Genomic DNA, 14,632 nt, shown 5'->3' with positions numbered 1-14,632 from the left:
AATTCTGTTTTACAGTCATTATATTATGTATGAAGTAACAATGCTATTTAATGATAGGCTATGATTAAGACACATATTGTACTTACTAAAGCAATCACTTTAAAAAGAGGTATAGCTAATAATCCAATAGAAGATAAAATGGAGTATTCATTTCATCCAATAGAAGGCAAAAAAAGGAGGACCAAAGGAACAAAAAAACAGCTGGGACAAGTAGAAAACAAAAATCAGGATCGGAGACTTAACCAAACCACATCAATAAATCTTTCACACTTGATCTTAGCCAAAAGGCCGAGAAGCGATAATAAATCTTTCATATTAAACAACAACAACAACAAAAAAACCCCAACACAGGAGAGTACATATTGTATTACTCCATTTATATAAAATTCTAGAGAAATATAAAAAGGATCAGTGGGTTGCCTGGGGCCAAGGGTGATAACCACAAAGAGACATGCAAAATCTTTTTAGAGTATGGATATGTTCTGTATTTTGATTTGGGCGATGATTATGATGAATTCTGTGTGCATCTGGTACTTAAATGGGTATATTTTATTGTGTGTACATTATACTTCAGTGAAGTTTTTTAAAAAGTTGAAAAAAATCTTAAATGGCAATACAGAAATTTGAACTCAAGCAGCCCAGAAACAAGTCCTTACGTTCTTGCTGATATCACTAGGCCACTTCTTGTCCAGTCTGGAGGATTAGGTCATGCATCAATTTAACTTTCTGATACATGATGTTGTGACTTTAAAAACCCTGCATGACTGACAGATAAATGAAGAGATTTGCCTGATGTCCCAGATGAGAAGTCAATCTCGCACAGAAAGCACATGCCCTCAATATTACACACAGATAATGCAATGTCAGTCAAAATTTCAATGAGAGTTTTTGGGAGGAAGGCAAAGTGTTTAGAAAATCGATTTGAGGGCGCCTGGGTGGCTCAGTCAGCTAAGACTCTGACTTCGGCTCAGGTCATGATTTCATAGATTGTGAGTTCGAGCCCCACGTCAGGCTCTGTGCTGACAGCTCGGAGCTGGAGCCTGCTTCAGATTCTGTATCTCTCTCTCTCTCTCTCTCTCTCTCTCTCTCTCTCTCTGCCCCTCCCCAGCTTGCTCTCTGTCTCTTTCTCAAAAAATAAATAAAAAACAATAAAAAATTTAATAAAAAGAAAATCAATTTGAAATTTTACCTGAAAGAATGGGAAGAATAGCTAAAAGGTTTTGAAAAACCAAATCAGAGGGTATCTTGCCTACCATACTGCAACATCTTTCAAAACCCTGTAATTAAGAGAATCTAGTACTAGTGAAAAAATAGACAACATTTTGAGTCCTAAAACAGAAGCATATATATAAGGAAATTTATCATATAATGTTAATGTTGTATTCAAATTAGCTGCAAAGGGATAGAGTATTCAATAAGCAGTGTTGAAGTAACAAACACTCATTTATAAAAAAAAAATAGTCAACATCACTGGTCATCATGGAAATACAAATTAAAAGTACAATGAGGTATCATCTCACTCCTGTAAAATAGCTAAAATAAACAACACAAGAAACAAGTATTGGTGAGGATGTGGAGAAAGGGGAACCTTCTCGCACTGTTGGTGGAAGTGCAAACTGGTACAGCCATTCGGGAAAACAGTATGGAGCTTCCCAGAAGAGTTAAAAATAGAACTACCCTAGGATCCAGCAATCACACTAGTAGTTATTTACCCAAAGAATACAAAAATACTAATTCAAGGGGATACCTGCACTCCTATGTTTATAAAATAGCAGTATTATCTACAATAGCCAAATTATGGAAACAGCCCAAGTATCCATCCAATGATGAACAGATAAAGAAGAACAGGGGATGTGTATGTATGTATGTATGTATGTATGTACAGGTATGTATATATAATGAAGTGTTACTCAGGCATAAAAAAGAATGAAATCTTGCCATTAGCAACAGCATAGATGGAGCTAGAGAGTATTATACTAAGCAAATTGAGTCAGTCAGAGAAAGACAAATACCATATGATTTCACTCATATATGGAATTTAAGAAACAAAACAAAGGAGCAAAGGGGAAGAAAAAAGAGAGAAAGAGAGGGAGAGGCAAATCAAGAAAGAGACTCTTGGAGCCTCCTGAGGGGCAGCTGGTTAAGTGCCCAACTCTTGGTTTCAGCTTAGGTAGGGATCTCAGGGTTAGGAGATCAAGCCCCACCTCAGGCTCTGTGCTGAATGTGGAGTCTGCCTGAGATTCTCTCTCTCCCTTTGTCTCTGCCCCTCCCCTGCTCATGTTCCTTCTCTCTAAAAAAACAAACGACAAAAAGAAATGGATTCTAGGGGCGCCTGGGTGGCACAGTCGGTTAAGCGTCCGACTTCAGCCAGGTCACGATCTCACGGTCCGTGAGTTCGAGCCCTGCGTTGGGCTCTGGGCTGATGGCTCAGAGCCTGGAGCCTCTTTCCGATTCTGTGTCTCCCTCTCTCTCTGCCCCTCCCCCGTTCATGCTCTGTCTCTCTCTGTCCCAAAAATAAATAAAAACGTTGAAAAAAAAAATTAAAAAAAAAAAAAAAGAAATGGATTCTTATAGAGAACAAACAAAGGGGATGGGTAGAGGGATGGGTTAAATAAGGGATGGGGATTAAAGAGGGCACCTGCTGTAATGAGCCGGGCATTGTATGGAAGTGTTGAATCACTAAATTGTAGAGCTTAAACTAATACTACACTGTATGTTAACGAACTGGAATTTAAATAAATACTTCAAACAATAAAAAATAAACAAACTTAGGTCTCATCTTTCATTACACGTGCAAATAAATTCCAACCAAGTTAAAGATTTAAACAAAAACAAAACTATAAAAGAAAATATTAAGGATCATTTGTATAATCTTAAAAGGGTTTCTTTAAAGACAGCCGGAAACCCAGAAGCCATGAAAAGAATGAAAGATATGACTAGAGACAAATTAAAAACTTGTGCAGAGCAAACACTTCTATTTAAAAAGAAAATAATAAAAGCAAAGAGAATACATGAGAATATTTTGAGAATATTTGCAGAGTATTTGCAAATCCTACAAGGAACAAAAGATTAACATACTTAATATATGAGATCTTATAAATGAAACATCACTCTAATGCATTTTTGGTAATAAGAAAATTAAAGCATAAACATCCTTTTATTTTATAATTTCACTTTTAAACTGTAGCTAGTAGAATGTCTAATATGTATATGAACAAAATTTCACTTAGATCTCCAAAGATTTTCATTTCAGTGGTCTGTATAATAGAGAAAAAAAAGTGAAAAAAAATCCAAAAAACTGAAATGTACATTAGCAAGGATTAATTAAACTATGATAAACTGATGCAAGAGTATTCTACTCAGCTATTAAAATGAATAAAAGAGATCTATGAGTACTGACATACAAGGTGCCATATCTCATTTTATATATTACGATCTCATTTTTATTAAAAAAAATATTACAGGGGCGCCTGAGTGGCTCAGTCAGTTAAGTATCCAACTCTGGATTTCGGCTCAGGTCATGATCTCAGGGTTTGTGAGTTCAAGCCCTGATGGCGCAGAGTCTCCCTCTGCCCCTACCCCCTGTCTCAAAATAAATAAACTTACAAAAATACATTATACTAGAAAGCCCTTAACTGACTCAATCAGGACCGCCGATTGATTAATATAAAGAGGTTGAAGCAGGGAAAGATCCTTAAGTATTTCATTTTAATTCATTGTCTAGTTTTTGATATAGAACTAAGAACTTTAATTATAGGTTCACCTGTCCTTTCTGATGAAACCATACTCCTAAAATACTGTTTAAGGTTTCTGGTTTCAGTTTCCTTAAAGTGGAATGAAGACTGGGGTGCCTGGGTGGCTCAGTCAGTTAAGCGTCTGAGTTGGGCTCAGGTCACGACCTCACAGTTTGCGGGTTCCAGCCCCGTGTAGAGCTCTGTGCTGACAGCTCCGAGCCTAGAGCCGGTTTCAGATTCTCCCTCCCTCGCTCATGCTCTGTCTCTGTCTCTCTCAAAAATGAATAACATTAAAAAATTAAAAAAGAAATTTGAGCAAAGACTTAAAAATATTTGCAAAACGATCTAGGTGCACATTCTATCTAGCATTATATTTTCCCCCAATTTTTTTATTATTGCCTTGCCCAGTCCTAACTGACTGCAGTTTCTAAGGCATCTAGCTCTTAGCAAATCTTTTCAAGACACTAGACTTAGTTTAAATAGGAACTATATTTTCCTTTCACACTCACATTTTGGTTTACATATTTCATTAAAATTGAGAATTACTATAATGAGTACAACTAGAATAAAAGGTTTGGAAACAAGATTAACTCTTTACAAACAGAAAACTCAAGATTCTCTAAGTTAATACTCAGGTTTATTAACCAATCTCTTATGGACATTTTTTGACATGAGTCAATTTAACCAAGTATCATTAAATGCACTGATATAATCAGGCCCCTAGGCCTGTGCTATCCAGCGTGGTAGTCACTAGCCACATGTGGCTACAGGGCACTCACACAGTGGCTAGACTGAATTGAGATGTGCTGTAAATGTAAAATACATGCCAGATGTCAAGGACTTTGAACTGAAAAGAGCATGCAAAATACTGTGACAATGATGTTTTTATATTAACCATAAATTGAAACGAGTATTTTAGATATACTGGGTTAAATAAAATAATTATTAAAATGAATTTCACTTGTTTCAAAAATTTTTAAATGTGGCTAATAGCAAATTTTTCATTACAAATGTTGCTCTCACTGTATTTCTGTTGGGTGGCACACTGTTCCTCGAGATCTACAAACATGCTTTATTCAAAGGTGATGTCATCTGTGAAGTTCTACTTGAAACAATGAATCAGACTCTCTTTTTTATTATCTCTATTACTTGAATCTAAGACACTGGTAGTAACATTTTATAAAAAAATTTTTCTAAGCAGACTTATGACTCCGTATCAGGGGTCAATAAACTATGGCCCATGAGCCCAACTTGGCCTCCTGCCTACTTTAGTAAAGCCTGCAAACTAAAAACAGTTTTTGTGTTTTTAAATGGTTGGGAGCGGGAATCAAAAGAAGATTAATATTTTGGGATGTGTAAAAATTATATGAAATTCAAATTTCACATCTATAAATAAAGTTTTATGAGCCCGTCACCATGCTCAGCTTCTACATTTCCTACAGCTGCTTCATGCTTTACAAGGGCAGAGTGGAGTAGTCGCAACAGAAACGGTACCACCTACAAGGTCTACAACATTTACTAGCTGGCCTTTTCCAAGAGAAGTTGTCTGACCCCCTGCTCTTTACCATCCCTATGGCTCGTGGACATAGTTACAGTTGCCAATGGCACCTACAGGATGTGGTGAAATAATGAGGAGAGAGAACTGTGTTTCCATTTTAATCTCAACTGGAGACTAGATTTCCAGCTTCTTAACCTGCTTCTGCCATTAATGCTCTTGACTCCAAAAAGTGTTTAGAACCCCAGCTTCTGGGACAGATTTTGTTTGTTTCTTTTTGCCTCTGGTAAGTGTTCCTTTTATTTCAAAATATAATAGGGTTCCCCACCCCTCCCGGGACAGGTTTATAAAGATGGCATCACAGAAAAAAACACTCAACAACCTGCAACATCAAAAGATCAATGCACAACTTTACTTTGACATTCACGAGCATTCTAGCTATGATACCAATGCTGCCCCTTTGAGGGCTTGGGTACTCGCTGCTCTTTTGGTGTCCAGCCTGTAGATAACATACCCAGTTTTCTTTCAAACCCTCTACTCCTTTGCAGGACTGTTCCTTGACCCATGGTTTCTCAGGTACCTACCTCAGTTGACCCTGTGAATGCAATCTTGTCTATGCCAATGTGAGAAGCTATTGCCGCCCCAGCCGTTGGCCCGTATCCTGGCAAAATATTGATGACTCCCGGAGGAAAGCCAGCCTAACAAAACAGAATTGGAGGAAACGTGGCTTGTGAAAGCTGATGAAGCACATTAAATCGGCTATGCTCCAGTAGGCCTACAAGGGGAGTGGGAGCCACTCCCAAGGTTGGTTTCTCTTACCTCCTTGATGAGGGCTCCCATGTAGAGCGCACTGAGTGGTGTTTGTTCTGCTGGTTTAATAACTACTGTATTGCCACAGCAAAGAGCTGGAGCAATTTTCCAAGCAAACATCAGCAGGGGGAAGTTCCACTGAAAGGAAGAAACTCAAGGTTGATAAATGAAAAAATATTCCTCTACTGTTTTGTTTTCAAGCTGTGACTGCTCAGATTTCTCAGACGAGGCCTCAACATAAATCTTGTCCCACCACCAAGTATCGATGTTCGGATATTTTAATTACTTCATTAAGAAGAGAATAGGACCGACCTGGAAAAGCTTTCCTTTTCTATTGGGCAAATTATTATATCCCAACTGCCCAACTACCAAAAGAAATCTCCTGGTGAAAAGGGAGTCTGAATTTTTTCTTTGCTTTGTTTTGGCTTTTCATTGCTGTCATTTTATGTTTTTAAAATCGGATTTTGGTTCCAGTTAAGTACTTGTCTATGAAAACTCTCTCTTGCATTTGTGATTTTTTACACCAGGAATTTCAGACTGGCTTCAGAGCTCTTCAGTGTGGAAGAGTGAGATGAGAAAAGTCCAGTTGTGAATTATATTTAAGTTAACGTGTATTTCAAGGTAGTGCCTTTTCTTTATAGACATGTGGTGTCACAAAACATACACAAAAGAAAGCACACCTACTGATGAGGATGCAACAATTTTCGCTTGTCTCCCTTCTATTGCAAAATAAAACTAACAGACACTGAAAAATGTATGTTGAGTATCTGAATTGGGGGCCTAAAATGGTTTAAAGGGATTTTAAAAGCATATTAAGCTTGTATTGTCATAAGCACAGGGATGAACCTCAGTACTATCAGGTGTCATTGATAGTTTCATTAAGAAAGAAGACAGAAATCCTGGTCCCCTGCTTCAGCCCTTGACCACAGTGTGTTTCTGCCTGAAGCATCTCAGCTGCCACCCTTGAGAGATTCCCACTGGCCCTGGCAAGCTTGCAAAAATATACAAGTGTCTTGCCTTCACCAAACACCCAATTTCTTTTCCCCTTGGTTGTTTATAAACTTGGGAGTCCACAGTGATGTTTTAATTCCATCTACAGTATATAAATCTTGGAGTGCGGTAATTGAGCCTGAGCTGGCTGACAAGTGGCTCTTGTCCCGGCAGTGAAAGCTGGAGCCCCAAGAGTGTGGGGAAGGGCAAGGCGAGCAGGTTTGAGTTCCCGCAGTTGAGGTGACAGACCTCACCCCTGTTCTGATCCAAATGGGATTACCCTGGGTGGTACAGGAGCAGCAGAACTTACACCAACCTCTCATTTTCTGTTCTATTCTCTAATAAATTTCACAGAAACCCACAGCTTGCAGATCAGTTAAAAAAGTACTAATACCTCTCAAAGATCTTTGGCCCCCAAAGCCAAATATTACCTTCTCCTATATTTTGAAAAGAGAAAATTTCTTGTCTATGCTTTAAGAGTTTAATTTGAGCCTCCCCTCAAATCCTTGCCAGAATGATTACTAGTACTGCTGGAAGACTCGGTGATGTTTTGTACAGTGCCAAGGCTGTGTATGAGAGAAAGGGGGAAAAAAAGACAATGTTTAATGTTCCAATCCAAACACTAAGCACTACATCTATTTCCCTTTACAAGACATACAACAGCCCGGCATGGTTTCAATTATGACCGTGACGTTAATTGTACTGCTGTGTCTTCTGTACAGTCTTCTATCTAGATTCTTGTGAAAAGAAACAGTGGGAAAGAATGGGATTAAAAGACCATATAAAACAATATGCCTGGAAAGATGGTGAGTCATAGTTCTAAAAAATAAACAAGCAAATATAACAAAGCATTAATTTTCCATAAGCAGAATGGACATCCATAACCAAGGGCAGGTTATTAATACACTGGGCTTTGCTTTGCTTATTTTAATCATGAGAATTCCACGGCTTGAGAACTCAACTCCTGGTAACGGAGCCGAAACCCTATTAACCTGTTCAAATAAGCATTTGCAGGGAGGCTGTTAAAGATATGTCAACAACATGAGCTCAGTTTTTTTCCCCCAGTAATGGAAAGCACACCTCCTGAGGTCCATGTTTTATGTATCTCTAAGAGAACTGGTTCAAATGAAAATAAATATGAGGCGTGAGGAGATACACTCACCGGGATGATCTGTCCACACACTCCTATGGGTTCATGTCTTGTAAAAGTAAAATAATCTCCATCTGAAAGAAATGAGCAGGATCACGACAAGAGAATTCGGATTAGGGAAAAAAAAAAAAAACCCGCAGAGGGAGAATTTGGGTGGCAACCACAAAACCAGAAATAAAGTTGAGAAAACATCCTACTCAACCATATAGGAAAGCTGGTAGAAGAGCTTATCACTTGGCCTGGGGTAGCTCCAGATATGGCTCCTGGACACCCAGGGTACTGATGAGGGAACCTTAAAGGCGAAATGAAAGACAAGTTTATGACACTAGAAACAGTCTTCTGAGGAGGTGGGGGGAGGGGAGAGAAGATGGGAAGAGGGGGGTTGGGAAGTAGAAAACAGTAAGTTCTAAATTTTATGTTAAGTATTAAAATGATACTTAAATGGGCGTGCCTGGGTGGTTCAGATGGTTGAGCGTCTGTCCAACTGTTGAATTGGCTCAGGTCATGACCTCACAGTTTCATGGATTTGAGCCCTGCGTCTGGCTCTGCACTGGCAGCACAGAGCGTACTTGGGATTCTCTCTCTCTGCCCCTCCCTTGCTTGTACTGTCTCTCTCTCAAAATAAATAAATAAAACTTTCTAAACAATTAAAAAAAATTAAAATGATACTTAAATGTAAAACAGTTCTTTAAAAGCTGAGGTACCTTAACATTTTAAATAACTTTCTGCACTATTAAAAAAACAAAAACAAAACTAAGTAACACGTTACTGGGTAAGTTTAAAATGGCAGGCAACTAGAAAAGGTGAGTAGTAAAAGTAAGGTCTTTTTTGTAACTCAATCCAGGTGTCAAAACAGATTTTCTGGGCACTGGGGAAGCCAGACATCTTCAGGCATCTTTCAAGAAGTCAAAAGTCCGCTTCAAAGAAGATTCCAAAGACTCTGCCCTCAAATTAGCCATGGAAATGAGGACAATTTAATAACCTTATTTTCCCTATAGGAGCAATAGGCAATTGGAATAATTACCCAGGAAATCCAAACCAAATTTTTCTTTAGAGAAATGCCATTATATTTATCTGAATTATTTTAAATGGTTAATTGAAATAACCAAAGAATGGCTTGCTTTTAGCATATGGCTCTTCAGTGCTGGTACTGGACAATGTCTTTGTTTTTCCCTCACCTGCCAACCCTGTGGCCACTTCCCTCATATTTGTTTTCTGTCTCAAGAGTTGTTCCCAGTAAAGCAAAGACCCTCAGTTACTACTCGTGACGAACACTCCTATTAAGGATGAAGTGGGAACAGGAGTGTGTGGGTTGGGGGAAGAGAAAGAACGTGATGGTTTATCATTGTCTCTCAACACAACTAAGCCACTCATAGTTTTCACACAGAATTGTTTTAATTAAATACAAAATTATGCATTTAAAAATAATTGAAGGTCTCTCTCCCCTGAACCTCGTTTCCCAGAATCTGCAGCAATCTGTTGCTTCTGGGTCTTTTCACAAAACTTTTTTTCACATACAAGTATATACAGCATCCTTTTATTTCTGCCCCACCTTTTTAAAAAATATAAATGTGATCATATTACTCACAATCTTCTGTATTTTTTCTCACGTGTTTTCATATATAGCTTACACATCTTTTCAACTGCTGAATGCTATTCCATTGGCACACTGCATAACCGTACTGCTGTGAACTGTCCTGAGGGGCACAGAAATTGCTTTCCCTTTAGGCTAATATAAATAATGCTTTAAACAGGCTCATTGTATATGATCTTTGCATATCTGGAGAATTGCATGATTAAAGTGAATATGCGCATTTTACATTTTGATAAATACTGCCAAATCACCCTTCAGAAAAGTCACACAATTTTTTAAGAAAATCTTTAAATGCTTATTCTTAGAGAGAGAGAACACACGAGCAGGGGAGGGGCAGAGAAAGAGAGAGACACAGAATCCGAAACAGGCTCCAGGCTCTGAGCTGTCAGCACAGAGCCTGACGTGGGGCTCGAACTCACTAACCACAAGATCATGACCTGAGCCGAAGTTGGACGCTTAACTGACTGAGCCACCCAGGTGCCCCTAAAAGTCACACAATTTGTAACTCCAACAACATGGTATTTTTCCCTATCCTTCAACATTGTGATTTTTCAAACATTTTAATTTCAGTCAACCTGACAGGTGCCAACTGGCGACCTGTGTTGATCTGTGACGAATGGTAGATATTTGGCTTGAAAAGCTTTTCATGTTTACTGGCCATTTTCAATTTTTTTCCTTCAGATTGATATCTTTTGCCATTTTTTCTATTGGGTCATTCAACCTTTTGGTTATTTGAAGGACTCTACATATGTATATTAAGGAAATCAGGTCTCTGTCACATGTATATGTGAAGTTTTTTCCTAATCTGCTGCTTGTCCCTGAATTTTGCTTTACATATCTTGATTCAAATGGAAGAAATTAGGAAATATGCAAGCATTCAACAACTATAGAAATTAATTTAGAACATATCTCCATTAAAACAAACAATAGCCCAAAGGTGGAAACTGCCATTGGATGACAATAAGTCTGAGTGATATTTTAAAAATCAAATCAAATATCTTAGCTTTGCATGCAGACAACTCAAGAAGTTTCAGATATCATTCTTTTTTTTTTAATTTTTCAATGTTTATTTATTTTTGAGAGGGAGGGAGGGGCAGAGAGAGAGGAAGACACAGAATCAGAAGCAGGCTCCAGGCTCTGAGCTGTCAGTACAGAGGCCGACATGGGGCTCAAACTCACAAACTGTGAGATAATGACCTGAGCTGAAGTCGAGCCATCCAGGCACCCCCTCATAGACATCATTCTTTACAAAAGTGCAAGTTACTACCCTTCTTCAACTTAAGATCTCTGAAAAGGTTCTTTTTTTTTTTTTAATATCAATACCTTTTACTGCTTCACTTCGCTGTGTGTATGGAAGATATAAATATGATGCCAGGCTCTTCCTCCTGGAAGCTTTTTCACGAGGAGCAATAACCCTTATCAAGAGGCTAGAGGGATTCATTCGAATGGAAATCCTTCCCAACTGTAATTTGGCCAAGGTGATGGCTTCGGATGGATAATCACAGATGACAGAATCAGTGTCAGGTCAAGAAGGCATGCGAATGGGCTGAGAAGATGGGAACCTGAACTAAAGGACAACACAGGCGTTTCCGGGGGCAGCACATGTGGGAAACTGAAGCGGTTCAGATGGAGCGTGTCCCCCTCTATATTCTAATGACTGGAGAATTTAGTTGTATTCCTTACATAATTTTGAAAGTTACTGAAAAAATGAAAGAAGAGAAAAAAAGTAGGCAAAATCTTACAAAGCTGGGCTCATAAGGAATTGAACTTGACTCTGTAAGTGTGTCCCAGGAGAAACTGAGTTATGGGGAGTGAACACTTCTGGGATGAACTGTCCACAGACTTGACATTTAGCTAAAGGCTGGCACAAAGAATGGGCTAGAGAATCTTCTATCCCCACAGCTCCTCTAAGCAGGAAATAAAGAAATAAAGGGTATTTCGGTGCTTGAACTCTTCCTCAAAAAATCCTGAGTGAAAGACATAAAGGGGCCCTGGCCTTGAGCTCAGTCTGTATTCTCATCTGGTTAGTAGAAGATAATTCTGGACACCCCTAGTCTGACCTAGGATGCCTGGCAATCGTGAGAGCTATGCCTTCTACGTGGGCCCTTGGCTAGGGCTAGTGGCACCACAGGTCCTTCCAGCACTATGGCCCTGCCCTGAATCCCACCAAGCTTCTACACTGACGTTACCCAAAGGCCAATCACTTGAGAGACACCCTCATAATTTCTGTCGCATCCAAGTATCACTTACTCTATTACCTTTTTTTTTTTAATTTTTTTTCAACGTTTTTTATTTATTTTTGGGACAGAGAGAGACAGAGCACGAACGGGGGAGGGGCAGAGAGAGAGGGAGACACAGAATCGGAAACAGGCTCCAGGCTCCGAGCCATCAGCCCAGAGCCCGACTCGGGGCTCGAACTCACAGACCGTGAGATCATGACCTGGCTGAAGTCGGATGCTTAACCGACTGTGCCACCCAGGCGCCCCTCACTTACTCTATTACTTAAAGATTTGTTAAATCAGCTTTTAAAAATATGTAAATAGCTACTTGTTAGATTCATCTTAAAAACATGTATGACACAACAGGTTTCGTGAGCTAGCAATATTTACTTCAAACCAAATAATTCAGATAAAAAATGTTTACTACTTTACTGTGTGGAATCACCTTGCATGCTCCAGTGCCAGGTGGTATAGCCCATCGTGTTTCTCAAATTTACATGTGTACATGAAGAACCTGGAGAGCTTGTTAAAATGCAGATTTTGAATCAGTAAGTCTGGGGCAGGACCTGAGAGTCTGCATTTCCACAAGCTCCCAGGTGATTATGGTGCTTCTGATCTACAGCCCAGGCTCCAAGTGTATCATGATGACTTATAGCTGCTTTATAGTTGCTGAGTTCATTTCTATTTACTCGCTGTTTGCTTAGCTCTGGTAACTCTCCTCATTTGCTTGCAAGGAGTTTAAGTGGAGGAGAATCTGATCCATCTTTTTAATATTTAAAAAATACTAAAATAAGAACAAAACACATGTATTTCTATAAAGCTTTACAAACTATTTTCACATTCTTATCTCATTTCGTGCTCAAAACAACTCTATGGAAAAGATAGGGCAACAGTTATTATCTATATTTTCTAAGTCGAGAAAAAAAATGGCACACAGTGGTAAGGTCTATAGTGATTTAACTGGCTAAACTGTGGCTTCTGGACTTGAATCTGGGTCATCAGACTTGCAGTTCATTGCCCTTAGAAATATTGTAAGACTTTCCTGTGAACAGAGTGTTGGATTTAGATGGGTATCACAAACCACAAAATCAAGAGTATGATGTGATGTCATGGAGTGCAAATGAGGGGGAAAAGACAATGCTTTTGTGAAGAGTGAAGAAGATTCTGTGGGGATTTGGTATGTGGACACAGAGAACTCACATAAACTCCAAGAGGTAAGATCTAAAGGGAACACTGCAGTGCAACACCACGTCCCCTGAGATGGGGCAGCCCAGGACTTAGTGCCTCTCTCCTCTTCATAGAAGCAGAGTCAACTCAAAGGGGTCACAGTGTTACTTCTCTCTGTCTCTCATATTCCTAAGAGGGTACACACCGAGAACTCTTCCCTGCCTAAGAGAAAGGAACAGCCCATTTTCCCACCTTTTATGTTAATAATGTCCTCTAAATCTGGCAAGATGACTTAAAAAGCTGTTCCCTTCACTTCTTTAGCTTTGTGCTATTAAAGTGCTTCAGCTTGACAGAGAAAAAAAATTGCCACCCAAACTCAGATACTCCGTTTTAAGGCTACGATGATCTTAGGTCTTCTTACCTATATGGGGTATTACAGAGAGAGCTCAGACTCAGCGAGAAAGGGCTGTATTTGATGAGAATACCAGAAAAACGTTCTGAGCCAACAAGTTAGAACATAACTATGGTGCAGAAAACTAAAGAAGAGATGAGATACCAAAATAGAAACACAAAATCACATGTATAGGAATTCTATCTCTCAGCCTCTTTTCTATTGCACTCAAAAAAGTAAAAAAAAAAAAAAAAAGACAGAGTAACAGGTACTTCTCTTAGAAGTTTATTTTAGGGGTGCCTGGGTGGCTCAGTTGGTTAAGCGTCCAACTTCAGCTCAGGTCATGATCTCACAGTTCATGAGTTCAAGCCCCACGTTGAGCTCTGTGCTGACAGCTCAGAGCCTTGAGCCTGTGTCTCCCTCTCATGCTCTGTCTCTCTCGATCTTAAAAATAAATAAAACATTAAAAAAATGTTTTTTAAAAGTTTATTTTAAAACACACCAAGAGGCAACTTCTCTGACGTGTTTTTATATTTGAATGTTTACACCTCGTGAAGAATATAAAAATCTTACAATTAAATACTTTATTATACCCTTAATCTGGGTGAACTACGGACCACATTTTATTGACAATGTTTAGACTGAGCCATTTCTAGAACTGTATTAAGAAAAGTCTTTGACCTTAGAAATGAGGAACAGAATCAGCCTCTTCTGTATTTGGGAAAATATCATGCCACTGTTCTATGTTCTTTGATGGGAACTTGTCTAATTACACAGAAGAGACAGTAATTATTCAGTTACTTAGAACAACTTTATTATTTGTATTATTCCTTCAGAGTTATCATTACCTATGTTTTTATTTTTAAAAAATTTATAATGTTTTTATTTATATTTGAGAGAGAGAAAGATAGAGCTTGAGCGGGGGAGGGGCAGAGAGAAGGAAACAGAATCTGAAGCAGGCTCCAAGCTCTGAGCTGCAAGTGTCAGCACAGAACCCGATGTGGGGCTCAAACCCACAAGCAGTGGGATCATGACCTGAGGTGAAGTCAGATGCCCAACTAAGCCACCCAAGTGCCCCTATC

General features: G+C 38.9%; 1 protein-coding gene across 6 annotated transcripts in view; it reads right to left on the bottom strand.

Annotated features, from left to right (window-relative positions):
- ALDH1A2 (aldehyde dehydrogenase 1 family member A2) overlaps positions 1-14,632 on the bottom strand; it is a 100,494-nt gene that overhangs the window by 39,043 nt on the left and 46,819 nt on the right. For all 6 annotated transcript variants that reach the window (XR_006293282.1, XM_043555325.1, XM_043555326.1 and 3 more), the window contains 3 exons: positions 8,192-8,253; positions 6,049-6,177; positions 5,814-5,927 (listed from right to left, as the gene is read on the bottom strand). Coding sequence is in view for 5 of the 6 variants with exons in the window: in XM_043555325.1 (XP_043411260.1) it covers positions 5,814-5,927; positions 6,049-6,177; positions 8,192-8,253 (305 nt within the window). In the remaining variant the exon portion in view is untranslated. The remainder of the gene's footprint in view (positions 1-5,813; positions 5,928-6,048; positions 6,178-8,191; positions 8,254-14,632) is intronic.

This window comes from Prionailurus bengalensis, chromosome B3 (genome assembly GCF_016509475.1).
Source record: "Prionailurus bengalensis isolate Pbe53 chromosome B3, Fcat_Pben_1.1_paternal_pri, whole genome shotgun sequence".
Taxonomy (NCBI): Eukaryota; Metazoa; Chordata; class Mammalia; order Carnivora; family Felidae; genus Prionailurus; species Prionailurus bengalensis.
The sequence above is the reverse complement of the archived record's forward strand: the minus strand, read 5'-3'. Positions and strand labels throughout refer to the sequence as shown.